At 37.3% G+C, this 15,884-nt stretch overlaps 1 protein-coding gene across 1 annotated transcript in view; it reads right to left on the minus strand.

Annotated features, from left to right (window-relative positions):
- SMC2 (structural maintenance of chromosomes 2) overlaps nt 1–15,884 on the minus strand; it is a 349,885-nt gene that overhangs the window by 277,983 nt on the left and 56,018 nt on the right. Inside the window, exon 4 of the mRNA XM_067137430.2 lies at nt 13,702–13,812. Coding sequence (XP_066993531.2) covers nt 13,702–13,812 — 111 coding nt within the window. The remainder of the gene's footprint in view (nt 1–13,701; nt 13,813–15,884) is intronic.

The following is a 15,884-nucleotide window of genomic DNA, read 5'->3' on the forward strand; positions in this document are numbered from 1 at the left end:
AAATTAATTTCCTATTTTAAATTCAGTTCTCGTAAAACCGTCGTCACTTTTATTCAGAATAATAAATGTTATTCTCTTGGTTCATTTTAATCAGTCTGCCTTAATTAGCCTTTTGATTCATATTCTCCTGCTTAATGATTAGTGCACTATCACCCCATCCCTGTGATGAGAGTCCATCCAAGCTTTATTATAAATTTTTGTTTCTAAGTCATCAACTTAAAGACTGGCGCCCTTAGCTTGCATAGTTGCATTTCTCGTTCAATTATTGTTCTCTAAGAGGGGTAAGTCACAACCTATCTGTGTCGGTGTGACGTAAAGCCCCTACAATTAAAAAAAAAAAAAAAAATAGGACAGTAGTTTGCTTCCTCTTGCCCAGATGTCTCACGGAAAGAGGTTTTTTCTCAATTTGGTTCAGACTGTTGATGAGATCTTCATCAATGTTGAAGGAGGAGAAGTACCGGTGGACAATATCCAGTCCCTCCACTGCTGCCCCAAAAGTTGGTTGTGCTGGGTCCTCTTCTTCATCATCCTCCTCAGTACTTTTGTCTTTTTGCATCATCACAATGGTCTCCAACATCCATATGTGGTACTGAGGTTAGGATATCATCACAAGTAACAAATTCTTCGAATGTTGTGGCACTCGAGTCTTTCGATATAACCCTCCAATCTTCCCCAATGTCATCAGTAGTGTCATCTTCACTAAAAACATCTGAAATGACACTAAAACCTGCATGGCCAAAGCAGTTTTGAATAGTGTTCATTGTGACTAGTTGCCATGCAGCTACAAACATGCATGGCTTGGGGTACATTCAATTTCATTTCCTCATTTCTTTTGAGGAAAGAAATAGCTCTTTGAACGAGGACCTTCCTTACTTCACTTTCACAGAACGAATAATGCCAAAGACCAAAGGCTGCAGCAGACTAGAGCAGTTAGTAGGAAAGAAATACACTTTGATATTCCGCAGCAAAGATGTATCTGAAGGATGGGCAGGACATCTATCACCAGCACTATCTTCCCTCCTGCCGATCCCATCTTAGCATCCATGCTTTGTAAAAATTTTTAGAAATATCTCCGATGTCATCCCTGCATTTTTGTTAAAATCATATTTACATGGGACTGTATACAGGTGTTCTTGAAGCATCTTAGATTCATAAATTTTCCAATTATCAGTGGGGGGGTAATCTTTCACTCCCATCGCTGTTAACACATAACAATGCTGTCAGCCTTTCTTTACCTTTTTTTTTTTGCCTCCGTGGCATTTTTCTCCGGGACCAGCATATGTCTTGGACGGGAGCAAATTGTAAAACACCTCCGTTTCATCGGCATTAAAAATATCCTTAGCATCACATCCTTCAAGAAGTCGAGGTAACGTATTCCTTTTCCAGTACACAACTGTATCGTCGTTAAATCCGCACTCTTGACTTTATATAATAACAATATGTTATTTTATTATTTTATCCACCTGATCAATACATTAAGCACATACCATTAGGACCTTGTCCTTATTAAATTCTTTGATGACATATTATTTAAAAGTATGGTACATGTTTCGCCTTAATTATGTAGGCATCATCAGCCATGATTTGACCTTAAAATAAAATCAGGCACCTGATTAACTTATGAACTAATGTTAAAATAGGACTACATTAAAAATGATCTTAAAAAGTTGTGTATAAAAATTGACGTGAGGCAACAAATTTTAAATTGATAGCTTTGCAAGACTTGTAACTATGAATGAGGTGATAATACAACAGTTGATTGTGAACTTAAGTTAAGGAAGTTGATACATAATAATATTTAAATAACATGTGGTTAAAGACTGAAAATCATTCCGAATTATAAAATCAAATGCCGTCTTGTTGAAATGTGATGATAAACACTGACATTTAAAAATGTCATTAAATGATGGTCTTAAGATTAATGAATAATCAGTTGAGTGCATAGGCTAAATGTCATTAGCATATGGTATAATATTTTCACTTTATTGATAGTGTGAAAGCTGGTAGCTCTTGGTTCATATACAAGTTTGATTTGGACTCCTTTGAACGGTCTCACTTAATGTGATGTTTTGACGTTACAACGAATTGCAAGTTTTGGTGATGTGCTGGTCAAAAGGGGCAATGTTAAATTGTGTGTGGATAAGCATATTGATTGTTATTCTAAGGCGAAGTCTGTAATTGAAAACCAGGTGTTAACGTTGGATAAAAAACTCACTATGAGAATTGCATGGAGAACGTGCAAACTTACCTCTTGGCTTGCAGCGAGAGTAACTTCTTGTGTTGTGACCTTAAGAGCTGCTGGCAACTGTCGAATTCTTACGGCGCGTGTTATGGCTGTGGGATCCCGCTGCAGGGGGTTGCGCTCGCGGGGGCGTGGCTATAGGCCTGCTTGTTGTGTTTGAAGGGGAACTGCTAGCGGCAGCTGGGGGGGGGGGGGAGGGAAGAGGAGAGCGTATTATGTATAGAGATGGTGGGAGTGCTTATTGATTTGAGGTTGAAAATTTCGAAACATTTACTTTTGCAAAAGTATTGCTATCACTTCATACAAAGGACTTTTTTTTTATCAATTACATCACTTAAGCTCTTATCTTTGTTGAACTGTTGGTCAAGAAATATGAATATGTTTTTGTACCCTGTCATGAGTTTACCCTTCTCAATTCTTTTTTATATATATATATATATATCCTGTTCGATGGTAGTAAATTTATGCCCTGTGTCCCTCTGTGTTTGGCAATTGCAGAAAATTTATTGTTGTTCTGAGCATTGTAATGTTCATTACAAGATATTAGAATCATTCCGTATTGATGGTTTTCACTTTACAAAGGTGAAAAATGAGAGTATCCTCCTAATTCAATACAATAAATATTCCGTCATTAGACGGAGTAAACAAATTCAAACATGTTTCGGCTCGTTTGAGCCATCTTCAGTGAAAAATGACGGGAGTTTGAAATAATTTACATAATATAACTTGAAAAAATGCTAAAAAACATAATGGAGCATTTTAATCTGTATATACCTGATCCAGAATAATGATTATCTGTGGCGTTAATTGAGTTATGATTAAAAAATAAAATAAGATAAATGACGATTTGTGTTTTTTGTTGTATATGCTATTTTTGTATCGAGGTTGTGTTTATTTTTTTTTTAAAGGGAATTGGTAAGCGGATGAACGCTATGGTTGGTAAACGTGAACTTTGCAAGTAATGAATCTCATTATAGAGCTGTATTGGAATTCAGAATAAGAAATTAATAAAAAACCACCTTTCCAATACATAGCAATCCTTTATATTTAGGAAAAAACCATTAACTAATTACTAATTTTAATATCTGTTAATGGTTTTATCATAAATATAAAGGATTGCTATGTATTGTAAGGGTGGTTCTTATTAATGTATCAACTTCTTAAACGTGAACTTAGCGTCTTTTTATTTAAAAATGACCGAGCTCGATAGCTGCAGTCGCTTAAGTGCGGCCAGTATCCAGTATTCGGGAGATAGTGGGTTCGAACCCCACTGTCGGCAGCCCTGAAGATGGTTTTCCGTGGTTTCCCATTTTCACACCAGGCAAATGCTGGGGCTGTACCTTAATTAAGGCCACAGACGCTTCTTTCCCAGTCCTAGCCCTTTCCTGTCCCATCATCGCCATAAGATCTGTCGGTGCGACGTAAAGCCAATAACAAAAAATTACTTTAAAATGTCCATGTTTATCATTACATTTCAACAAGACGGCATTTGATTTGATCATTCGGAATGTTTATCCGTTTTTAACCACTTGCTAGTTACAATAAATATTATTAGGTATCAACTTCTTTAAATCACAAGTTCACAATCAACCGTTTTATTATCACCTCATTCATAGTTACAAGCTTTGTAAAGCTATCAATTTAAAATCTGTTGCCTCATGTCAATTTTTATACAGAACTTTCTAAGATTCTTTTTAATATAGTCCTATTTTAACATTAGTTCATAAGTTAATCAGGTGCCTGATTTTATTTTAAGGTCAAATCATGGCTGATGATGCCTACATAATTAAGGCGAAAAATGTACCATATTTTTAAATAATATGTCAACGAACAATTTCATAAGGACAAGGTCCTAATGGTATGTGCTTAATGTATTGATTAGGTGGATAAAATAATAACTAATAATGTTATTTGCTTTACGTCCCACTGACTACTTTTACGGTCTTCGGAGACGCCGAGGTGCCGGAATTTAGTCCCGCAGGAGTTCTTTTACGTGCCAGTAAATCTACCGACAAGAGGCTGTCGTATTTGAGTACCTTCAAATACCACCGGACTGAGCCAGGATCGAACCTGCCAAGTTGGGGTTAGAAGGCCAGCGCCTTAACCATCTGAGCCACTCAGCCCGGCTAAAATAATAACATACCGCATTATCCCGAATACCACCCGCACTGTTTTTTCGAAAATATCAGTTCCAAAATTGGTTGCAGGTCTTATTTAAAATTTGGGGAAATTCTTCTTTCCGAATGAGCGTAAATCGGGCATTACTGCCGGCAGAGCTTGGCAACAATGCTCTCTCCGCTCTCAGTATACGCTACTTCCGTGCTTGACGTCAGTCTCGCGCAGGTTCTCAGAGTATCAACATGTATTCCAGAAAGCGTTTGCGATCCTTTACCGCGAATGAGAAACTGAAAGTAGTTCGGGAAGCCGAAATTATTGGAAATCGTGCTGCCGGTAGAAAATACGATATTGACGAGTCGTGTATTCGCGATTGGAGAAAGAACGAAAATGTGCTATTAACATGTAGTGGTGATCGTAGAGCTTTTCATGGACCGAGTGTACAGTTTCCAGAAATTGAAAAAAAACTTTATAAATATGTGACAGAAAGGAGGGATTTGGGATATACTGTCAACCAAAATGTGTCAGCTAAAGGCATTAGAGATCGCAAAGGAACTTTCATCAGAAGGGTTTAAGGCAAGCCGAGGATGGGTTTGTAATTTTTATAAAAGAAATTGGTTGAGCATACAAAGGCGTACCTCAATTTCACAGCGTCTTCCTGGTGCCTACGATGAGATGTTATTGTCGTTTCAGTGTCATATAATTCAGTTGCAGAAGGAAAATGCACATTTGCTTTCCCAAATTGGCAATGCAGATCAGACGCCAGTCTACTTTGAAATGGCAGTGGACAGGACTGTGAATGTTAAGGGTGCGAAAAGTTACCATTAGGACAGGTGGTAATGAAAAACAATGGTGTAGGGTAATGTTGTGTATTCTCGCCGACGGAACCAAATTGCCGCCGTACATTGTTCTCACGTGAAAGACGCTTCCTAAAAATCTACTTAAACTATTTTATAGTAATTAACACCTACTTCTGATGAAGAAATTAGTTAATTCAGATCTTCAGATCTCAGAATTCCGGCTGGATGGACAGTTCACTTGTGGAAGACTGGGTAACGTGTCTGGCAACGTCGCCCTGATGCATTATTGGGACAAAAGAGCTTGCTTGTTCTCGACAGTTACCGCGGCCACACAACAGATGCTGGATGGGAAAACCGACCTAGCAGTCATTCCGGGCAGGATGACGTCTATGCTACAGCCACTGGATGTCTGCATGAACTGTCCATTTAAAGCAGCTTTGAAACAGCTCTATACAGAATGGACAGCGGCTGATAATCCCACAATGATGCCAACTAGTCGCATTCAGCACCCGGAAGTTCAACTGCTGTGTTCGTGGATATTGACGGCATGGAATCGTATCCCTGGGGCCTATTTCACAAAAGTATGGTTTTGTACATTACAAGTAAATTCTCTAGTAACTAGTACAAGTACCAGAGTTTCTGTTCCACAAAAGAATTTTCTACAGTTGTACTTTACTACTCCATACTTACAAATTACCAGTGAATTTTTATGGGTGTGTTCCACAAAAGTACTAGTACTTGTAACTTACTAGTGAATTAGGAAGTATTCTCTACCAGTGAAAGGACAATAATATATAAACCTACTAGTGCTATTTAAATATACTTATTTCAGATACAAGTTGATAAATATGTGGTGTAGCAGTAGTGATAGTGATGAAAATGAAAACTACCGTCTGTATAGAGAAAGAATAAATTTCCAGTTTAATGCTGTATTTGAATACAATGAGCGTTTTAGGTTAAGCTCAATACAAGTGGAAGAACTTTTGATGAATATTGGGCATAGGTTAGAACATCATACAAACAGAAATTAATCTCTCTCTGCTAAACAACAGTAAATGGTGGTCAGTACCATGGTATTGCAGATATGCATGGGATGGCAAAATCTTTGGTCTGTAGGTCAATACATTCTGTGGTAGCTGCAATAAATGATATCAAATTTCCTCAAATTGTTCGTTGGCCTGAAAATACTGAGCAAATAGTGCAAGACTTTTACAATATAGCTCAAATGCCTCAAGTTATGGGCTGTGTAGATGGAACTTTGGTGAACATGGATGCACCCCATGTTCATGAAGAGCAGTATGTTGATCGGTATGGAAAGCATTCTATTAACTGTATGCTTGTATGTGGGCCAGATATGAAGTTCTATTATGCCAGCGAAAATTGGCCAGGTAGCGTCCATGATGCTCGTATCCTTCGAAACAGCAATCTCTCTCAAATGATGGAGCAAGGTTGGAGACCCGTTCCGCGATCAGTATTGCTTGCCGATTCTGCTTATCCTTTGAAGGATTGGCTTATTACACCTAAACTAGTCTATTTAGATGAACTCAAGAGTGCAGAGGTTTAACAGGGCCCATAAAAGTACAAGGAGATTAATTGAAAATACTATTGGTATTCTCAAAGAGAAATTTCCCTGTCTTAACCATTTGCGAGTAAATCCCGTTTTTGCAGCTAACATGTTCAAATGTTGCGTAACACTATGTAACATTTCTCATGGAGAGCTACAAATCAATGCAATAGACCTGCAGGAAAACAACATTGTGGATGACTTACCTGAACCAGAAGACGATGAAGAACTTGCCGGACCGGCTGTAGCTTACAGAAGAGATAAGCTAATTAACACTTTTCAGTGAAAGTGAGTGATAATTCATCTGTATATCCAATTTATTAAAAACTATTAAATACTAAATACTATATTGAAACAAAACACTTCAAGTTATATTACGATATTGTTAAACAAATGCAAAAACTAATCAAAGGCATTACGACTTAACTTATAACCTATTACTTAATATTGCTATTTTAATCAATGACTACTTCACAACCTTCTTCTAAAAATACAACACTGTCCACAGATAATTCAGGATAATATTGTTTCACAGTGTCAGATGGCTGAACGCAAAATTGCATTTCCATTGCCAGCACTTCAAGGGCTAATTTTCTGTTTTTTAGGGTGAAGAAATCTATTTGCAAATCGATCTTCCTCCTTTTCCTTTCTGCCATGCTTTCTTCATGACTCTTACTGTTTTCCTTAGTTGCCTCTGTTCACTGCAGGAAAATGTTGGGGTGGAGATACCTACAACAGCTGTTGAGGGTGATTCATCATAAGATTCCGGGATACTGAGGCTGTCAACGGACAGTGAATTATTTCCAAGAATGTCCAAAACTTTATTGTCAATATCAGTCAATTTGGCATGTTTTCCACCACCTGTGCCAGTCTGCCTATGATTATCAATCTTTGCCTACAAAAAAGAACTGTTACATAATATATGTTAATATAATTACCCTAATTAAAATTATGATTAAAATAAACCTAATCGAAGAATTTAAATAAAAATGTACTTACTAGTATCACTTTCTTGAAATTAGGCCAGAATATATCTGTTACGTACATCCAACTATTCCCCTCTAAAGCTCCATGAGCTTTTCCCAAGTCAAATATTTCTATCCAACCATTTACTTTGTCTTGTTTTTTCAGACTCTCGCTGAATGCACCGAAAAGAATATCTTTTCTTCTTTCTATTTCCTTGAAAAGGAATAACTTCATTTCTCTTGACACCATTTTCACAATTCCTGCAGAGTTTGAAATTTCATAACAATTAAGTTTGGCGCCGAATATCGTTATTAGCGCCATCTACTGCCTAATATGACAGATTAACATGGAATACATGCGAGTATGCGAGGATCACGGAAGAACAGAATGGGTGATGATAACGGTGTAATTTCCTATCATCAAAGAAATAAACTGAAAAATAACATTGTAGCATTACAAAATTTACAGAAATATTAGAGATCTATGAATCTTTGCTGCATAACTTACCTTAAAATACGATAGTACAATAAATGAGACAAACATAACCTAATTCAATGAACGGAATACGAAGATAACAGCTGGTTCATATTATGATGTAGTATGTTTATTGATATGTCATCACTTGTAAAACTTGTAACAATTCACTGGTAACATACAAAAGAGTGTCGATCTTTTGTGGAACAGAAATGTACAACTCCATACATTACAAGAACCCACACTAGTAACTTGTAATGTACAAGACCATACTTTTGTGGAATAGGCCCCCGGAGACCTCATACGGAAGAGCTTCAGGAAATGTAGCATTTCTAATGCTATGGACGGCGGGGATGACGACATTTTGTGGGAAGGTGATGGTGATGAAAGTTCCGAAGTTGGTACTGATGATGATGATGATGATGAATGAAGTTAAAAATTAAATATTTAATTTTTAACATCAATAATTTCAATACGGAACAATGAAATTTTTATCTTTAAATGATGAATGAACTCGTTGGATATCGTTCTGGAAATGTCTGTTTACTTTTATTTGTATTTTCTAATCATCTGATGTGTGTTAGTAAAGATTGTAATTAATTTTGACTTCACATTTTTTTTTAAATTTTGTTCTTTGAAAAAAAAAGGTTCGGGTCTTATTCAGTGGCGGGTGGATTTCGAGATTATGCGGTAACTTATTGCTATTATATAAAGTCAAGTATCATCAATACGGAACCAAAAATGATTGATATCACATGTAATTCTGCACTCTTGGCACACGTTTTGGAACAAAAGATTGAGCCGTTTCTTAAAACGAGCAAAAAAGGCCCCTAGAAGCATGAAAATCGACCAAACCCAGCTTAAGTGCAACTTCTCAAGCTTTTTGTTAAAGTATGTTCTCGGCAATTGGAGCGTTCTCACTCCTTTTTGCCACAAACCATTTAACTATGTTTTCAAGTTCCTCGTACGGCGAAGAAGGAATATTCTTCCGCATAGCTGCCAACTTATAGAAATCAAAAATAGGAAGATTATTTTTTCTTGGATTTCGTCACATATATTGCGCCACAGTCTAAGTGAAAAAAAAAAGGACAGAATAAAAGGCATACATATCTACAGTTACAATGTGAATTGACCATTAACTTTAAAAACTTAAACTAAGAAAAACATTAAAATTGCTACACGAAAACGTACCTAATCACTCTCATTTGTGACACATACATACGAATAATAACAGAGTCGAACCTTGATATCTCACACCTCCATTACTCGAATTTTCAGTATCTCGAACTTAGTTTTTCCAGCCATTTGTCGTATTCTTCAAGTATATTTATTTCTCTATTCTCAAAATTTCGGCTATACGAATTTCTCGATTTCTCAAAGCAAACATTTCCTCCCTTGAAGCAAAAAATACTCTGTAACTCGAATTTTGTACAACATTAATTATACAATACGGCATTTGTGGTTTGTGAGCAACAGTTAACAAGTAAAGAAAGGCTTACAGTGAAGCTGGAAACTAATATGACGGAAACCGAAAAACTCGAACTTCCAGTGATCGGCAAATCGGCGATGCCTCGCCGTTTCTCAGGTGTGTTAATTATCACATACGAAAGCAAGCCCGAAGTTGCGGATGACAAGCTCCATTTACGAAACTTTGCTGCGTGGTATTGACGAGAAGTTTCAACATGAAGGGCGGAAAGGTTAACCGCAACAAACAGAAGAGACTAACGGAGTTTTTTCCAAACATGTTAACGGAGATATGTTTTTTGTTTCACTACTGTATGTACTGTATCCTGTCTTCTAAAAAGTTACTATGATAAGTGTTATAATTAAAGTGATGCCGTAAAATAGTTTCTTCGTATATTTTTAAGTACCAGCACCATTAAACATAATGTATTCAGTAAAAGCCCTTAGATACATGATTCAATTATGTGCTATACATGCTCAAAAATGGTATTCTCTATATCTCGAATTTTCGATAACTCGAAATAAAATTTATCTCCCGAGGTGATTTGCATAATAGTTTCCTTTAATAGACTGTAAAATGAACGGAGATTTAATTTTATAGGTAAGGTATTTCTGAACACCTGGAGATAACATTTGTTATGTTTTTTTGGCCATAACGTGAAGAGAAAATACCAGAAACTGTCACTCCCTGAAATACATTAAACTCCTTAAAATGATGAAGTAAGAATAAACAAAAATGCACTGAAATACACGACAGTACCACATACACAACAGATCGGTATGTCTGATACATGATTAACATGCGACTATGACACGGGGAAAAGCACAGAACCGCTAGAAAAAACACGTGGACACGTGGCATACAACTCCAACGAAATTACGCACAGAAACGATGTTAATAGTGCGTGAACCACGCGATAAGAAACTCATTCTTTCGTCCCGATTAACCAAGTCACTAGTGCTCGCTAGCCTCTCTTGCTTGTTAGAATGATTGCCGTCCTGAATCGCCAGCTGTAAAGCACACATCCAGCAGTAGCGAGCAGGAAACACGATACACGAAGGCAACGGATGATACACTAGCGAAATAAAGCATCAAATAAAAATGCTTGACAACGAGGTTAGGTAATTTACACAAGCACTTAAGAATTTATCCTTTATCCTAGGGGAAGAGTATTGACTGTACTGGAGGTTATACTGGTAAAAAAATAGGAAGAATTAAAAATAAATCGGAAGAAGAGTTAAAAAACGGAAAGTTTCCGGGTAAATCCGAAGGGTTGGCAGGTATGCTTCCGTATTTCTGCCCTAGAACTGCACTCCACTTCCGCAGTGAGAATTGCTTCCTTCTGCTTCATGATGCCAAACAGCGTAGAGGGTCCCAAGTCATATTTTTTTGCCATCTGTGACAATGGTACTTGGCTATCAATTTCAACATCTTTTGTGAAGTCGATCTTTTGTGAAAGAGTCAGTTTCTTACGTTTAGCAGCCATAATGAACGTAGTCTGCTGTAAATCGCAGTACAACATTTATCACAGACACAAATGTAACATGTAGCACAACCTGGAAAACTGGAACAAAACCAGTGAATGAAGCTGCAGATATCCTTCAGTCTGCGCACTCTGCATGATTCCTAAGCAGCGATTGGTGCTGAGAGACGGAAATGCCTAACCGGTGTAACAGCGCTGTGGCTACAGGTTAAGGAAGCTGACCTCACTGGAGACTTAACTATCCAACTATTGTTAGTGAAGATTCTCCTTTTTCTGATAATGACTAAACATAGGATATTTAATTTCATTATGGGATTATTCATACATTTTTAAATTCATTATAATTGACTGCCATTATTGCGGATGCTGAAAAATATGATGGTAGAAATATCCCGCGCTTTACAATATGAAATTAATCATTTTTATGGATATTTTAAGGTTAAACAGCCACCCACCTCGACTAAAACGGTCCTGACTCCCGAACCGTTCATGCAAATTATGTACTTTTTTTTTTGCTAGGGGCTTTACGTCGCACCGACACAGATAGGTCATATGGTGACGATGGGAAAGGAAAGGCCTGGTGTGAAAATGGGAAACCACGGAAAACCATTTTCAGGGCTGCCGATAGTGGGATTCGAACCTACTATCTCCCGGGTGCTAGCTCACAGCCGCGCGCCTCTAATTATGTACTTCAAAGATTATTTTAATCCTTAACGAGGCCTAGAGGATGTTAGACATTTCACTTCGATATAAAATTTGGGGGAAATCTCTATTTATTTATTTATTTATTTAAAAAGTTCCTTTTACCACAAACTATGAACGAAAATCGCTCTAAAGGTCAAATGGTTGGAGATAAGTATATGTCCCCGTGGACTTTTTTGTAGACCTTGAGCAGCTCTACATTTTATGCGCTTACACTTGGGGTATGTCGATGACTGTTCACGCAGCGTAAGCCATGGATGGCATGACTTTCTACTTATTCCGTAATTTTTTGTAGAATACAGTTTCTTTTTTTCAATATCCACAGCCTTTTCAGTTTCTAATTGCTTTTAATCTTCTGAAATATATCTTTCACTGTAAATCACGTGAAATTTGCAAGAGACTTTCCACCTAAATGTTTATATTTTGTGAAGTTACTTGTGTCTTGTGGCATGTACAAATATGTCAGTCATGACTCTAGGCCGTACAGCTAGTCTCGTCGGAAACCACACTTGACTCCCATACAGCCATCATTCCAGTACTGCCCACAGTTCACTGGACATGACCAACCAACAGCATCTATCATGACAGCGACTGCTGCTTCCCAATAACAGTGATTTCCAAAGGCTGTGCCAATTTATCATGGTTCCACACATCACTCTAGGGGTGCTTTAATTTAACACGTTAACTTTGGACTGAGATTACGTGAAAATGGAAGTTAATTAATTCAAGCAAGTTTAGAAAAAAAGTATCGTATCACAAATTTTTGTTACAACGGCATGTGCGATGGTAATTTATGTGAAATATATTCCTTAAAAACAGACTTTTCCTTATGTCGAGGTTCGTTAGAAGGGGGTTTAACTAACATTGTGCTTATGGCGATTTGGCTAGGCCTTACGAAAATCTTCGTTAAAAGCGGGGGCATGTTAAAACAGGGTTCTACTGTATTAACAACACAGTTTCAATCAAAAGCTGAAGTCACTGTACACAGAGCAAAAAGTACTTTACCAACATTTGTCCAAGAAGCACCAGACATACAAATGATTGAATTTCCGTCATTACATGTTCTGTCATGAAAGCAAAATTAAAAGAACAAGGACACAGAAAGGGCTACTAGTTCGAGGACAATATGAAACTTGCTTGAAATGACATTTGATTGCAAAAAGCAAGTGTTAAAGATGTAGCAAGACTGTAAAGTAGAACTATTCAATGCTTGGAGGACTGGATCCAGTATAAAAAGTGTACGGATTAGGTGCAAGAAAACTGTGCTAATTTGGAAAAGATTCTCAAAAGAAACACTTAAGAATTGCATTAATGATGACAATGTTTTGACAGTCCAATACTACATATTAGCTTACAGATCAGCTGAAATATTCAAATTGGAAAATCTTAATTTTTACCATGCTGTATTGTACTAGATAATCTTGTATCTTTTACAGTACTTTAAGATGCTGTCCGGCCCCATGGCTAAATGGTTAGCGTGCTGGCCTTTGGTCACAGGGGTCCCGGGTTCAATTCCCGGCAGGGTCGGGAATTTTAACCATCATTGGTTAATTTTGCTGGCGTGGGGGCTGGGTGTATGTGACGTCTTCATCATTTCATCATCATCATCATAACGCGCATGTCGCCTGCGGGAGTCAAATCAAAAGACCTGCACCCGGTGAGCTGAACATGTCATCAGACACTCCCAGCACTAAAAGCCATACACCACTTCATTTCATTTTTTAAGATGCTGTAATATAAGTTTTTTCATTTGTTTAGTACAAGGATTAATGTGCATGAATTGAAAAATGTAAAGCGTCTCATCCTACACCACTCTCTCCTATCATTGTGTCTATTAGCAAGTACGAACTCTTTTCCTAAACTTAGAATAAGAATTTCTTTCTAACTCACATCATTCAATTCCTTCAGTTTTGCATCTTTTTTCACAATGGTAGACTCAGCTAGCTGTTTCTTTGATTCGTACATTCTCGTTCCAGCTGCTTCTTCAATCATGGAAAGAATCTGAAATAGCAAATAATATAAAGTATAGACACATGTACTAGCAGCTACAGATGAGGAAAGTGTTCAAATTTAAACAAACCTTAAAATAATCTTCATGACTAATAACTGACACATGTACAATGAAGTCAAAGTAGTGAATGATGATCTCAATCTTGTCAAATACAAGAGCCAATGCTATATTTGATACTAGACCAAAAACAGAAATGATATTCAATAACCTTACAGCTAGTAAACACAAGATCAATAACATAAGTATAAACTTCACAAGACAGGAACAGTGCTCCAATGATAGAGCTGTCCTTTTGAGACCAAGTTGGCAGATTGATCCCAGCTCAGAAGGGTGGTAATTGTAGGTGCTGAAATATGCCAGCCTCATTTCAGAATAACTCCTGCGGAACAATATTCCAGCAACTCAGCCACTCCGAAAAGTGGGACGTAAAACCAATAAGATCTGTCAAAATGGCCCCTAAAATAAATGTTCAACCCCTTCTTGATGACAGCTGGGGAGCAGAAACGAGCTTGTTTGGAGTTGAGAAGAAATGGAAATAGAAGATCTGGGATTGATGGGGAGAGTGTTTATCTACTTAAAGATGGCTTTAAACAAAGGGGAGGAGTTTGTCCTCATTTAGTACTTTCATCCTTGTCCAGATCTCCTTTACTATTGTTCCCTTTACCAATACCAACCTGTCTGACTTTATCCTACTGTGTGTTCCTATTTATGTTAATTTTCCTACCTATATATATATATATATATAGGACTTCAATTGAAACTTGTCTACTGCTTTCAGTTTCTTCTATTATGATATGTCTAAAATCTGTCTCACCATGTTTGAGAGTCTATGGAAAAAACTGCAAGCACGTGTATTCAGAAATACTACTTGTTCCAAAAAATATTCTCTTTCCTTCATTAGACTATCGCCTGAGCAACAATACTCATTAAAATTTCTATTAATCACAGAGGAGTTAGAACAATTCGATTTTTCGCTGCGAGGTTTGTAGTAGAGAGACCAAAGGTAAGGACAACTTAACATTTAGTATTATATAACTATCACACCAGTCAAAATGTGCCGCTATTAGGTATACAAACTCATGAAATAACAGCTACCCGTTTAAACAGAAACATAATACATACAACAAATCCACAAAAGAAAAATGATCATGCATTAATGGGTAGCAATAAGACTCGCAGTTTACTCACTATCCTGCAGCTGTTCTATTCCTTCCATGTCAGTGTTGTCATCTGTATCAGCCAAGTTGATAAAACGTTCAAGGACTTCCTCCGCAATACCATCCAGCTTCCACATATTAGCTTCCTCTTCATCGATAACGTCTTGAATACAGGATTTCCAACAGTCAGCAGTGACAGTATCAAGTACTTCAATCAATAGTTCTCGCACTTCCTTAATGGTTAAATTGACATTTCGAGCCACATGTCCCTTAACCTGGCTCTATTTGGTTTAAGGAGCAATGATACAGAGGTCATCTTAATACGTGTCGTCCCGACTCCGGTATGGCCTTGTCAACTCTGTACTCAATACAAGCATCATGAATGTGCTGTGGTATTAGCGCCAGTAGTTCAACTTTAATGCACAGCGGATCATAGGAAATTCCATTCATGTCTAGCCAGTTCTGTATGTTCATCTTTCTCCAGGACTTGTTCGGAATTCTCTCGACTTTAACACAGTGATAGGGAGCATTGTCCAAAACAATCACAGCATTGCTTTCTAGGCGGGGAAGAATTTCAACAAACCATTTCTCGAATACGTTTCCATCCAGTTCCTCATGATAATCCTTTGTAGACGGATTCGAACAATAACAATCCCCCTCCCACACAACCATTTTCATTTCCTATGTGGAGAACAATTAGCCATTTACTACTTGCCGGAGGGAGATTTCAATCCAATCGATAATCCTCAAAGAAATCCATCTTTGCTAGATTTTATACATTCATCTTTTAAAATTTTGTAGTAGTGCGGCCTGCATTTACCCACGTTTCATGAAGGAAATAAATAGTCTACCCTCTTCACAAAATTTCTTAATCTGACGTAAATACTTTCTTCTCCACAACACTA

Source organism: Anabrus simplex, chromosome 1 (genome assembly GCF_040414725.1).
Source record: "Anabrus simplex isolate iqAnaSimp1 chromosome 1, ASM4041472v1, whole genome shotgun sequence".
NCBI classification, from domain to species: domain Eukaryota; kingdom Metazoa; phylum Arthropoda; class Insecta; order Orthoptera; family Tettigoniidae; genus Anabrus; species Anabrus simplex.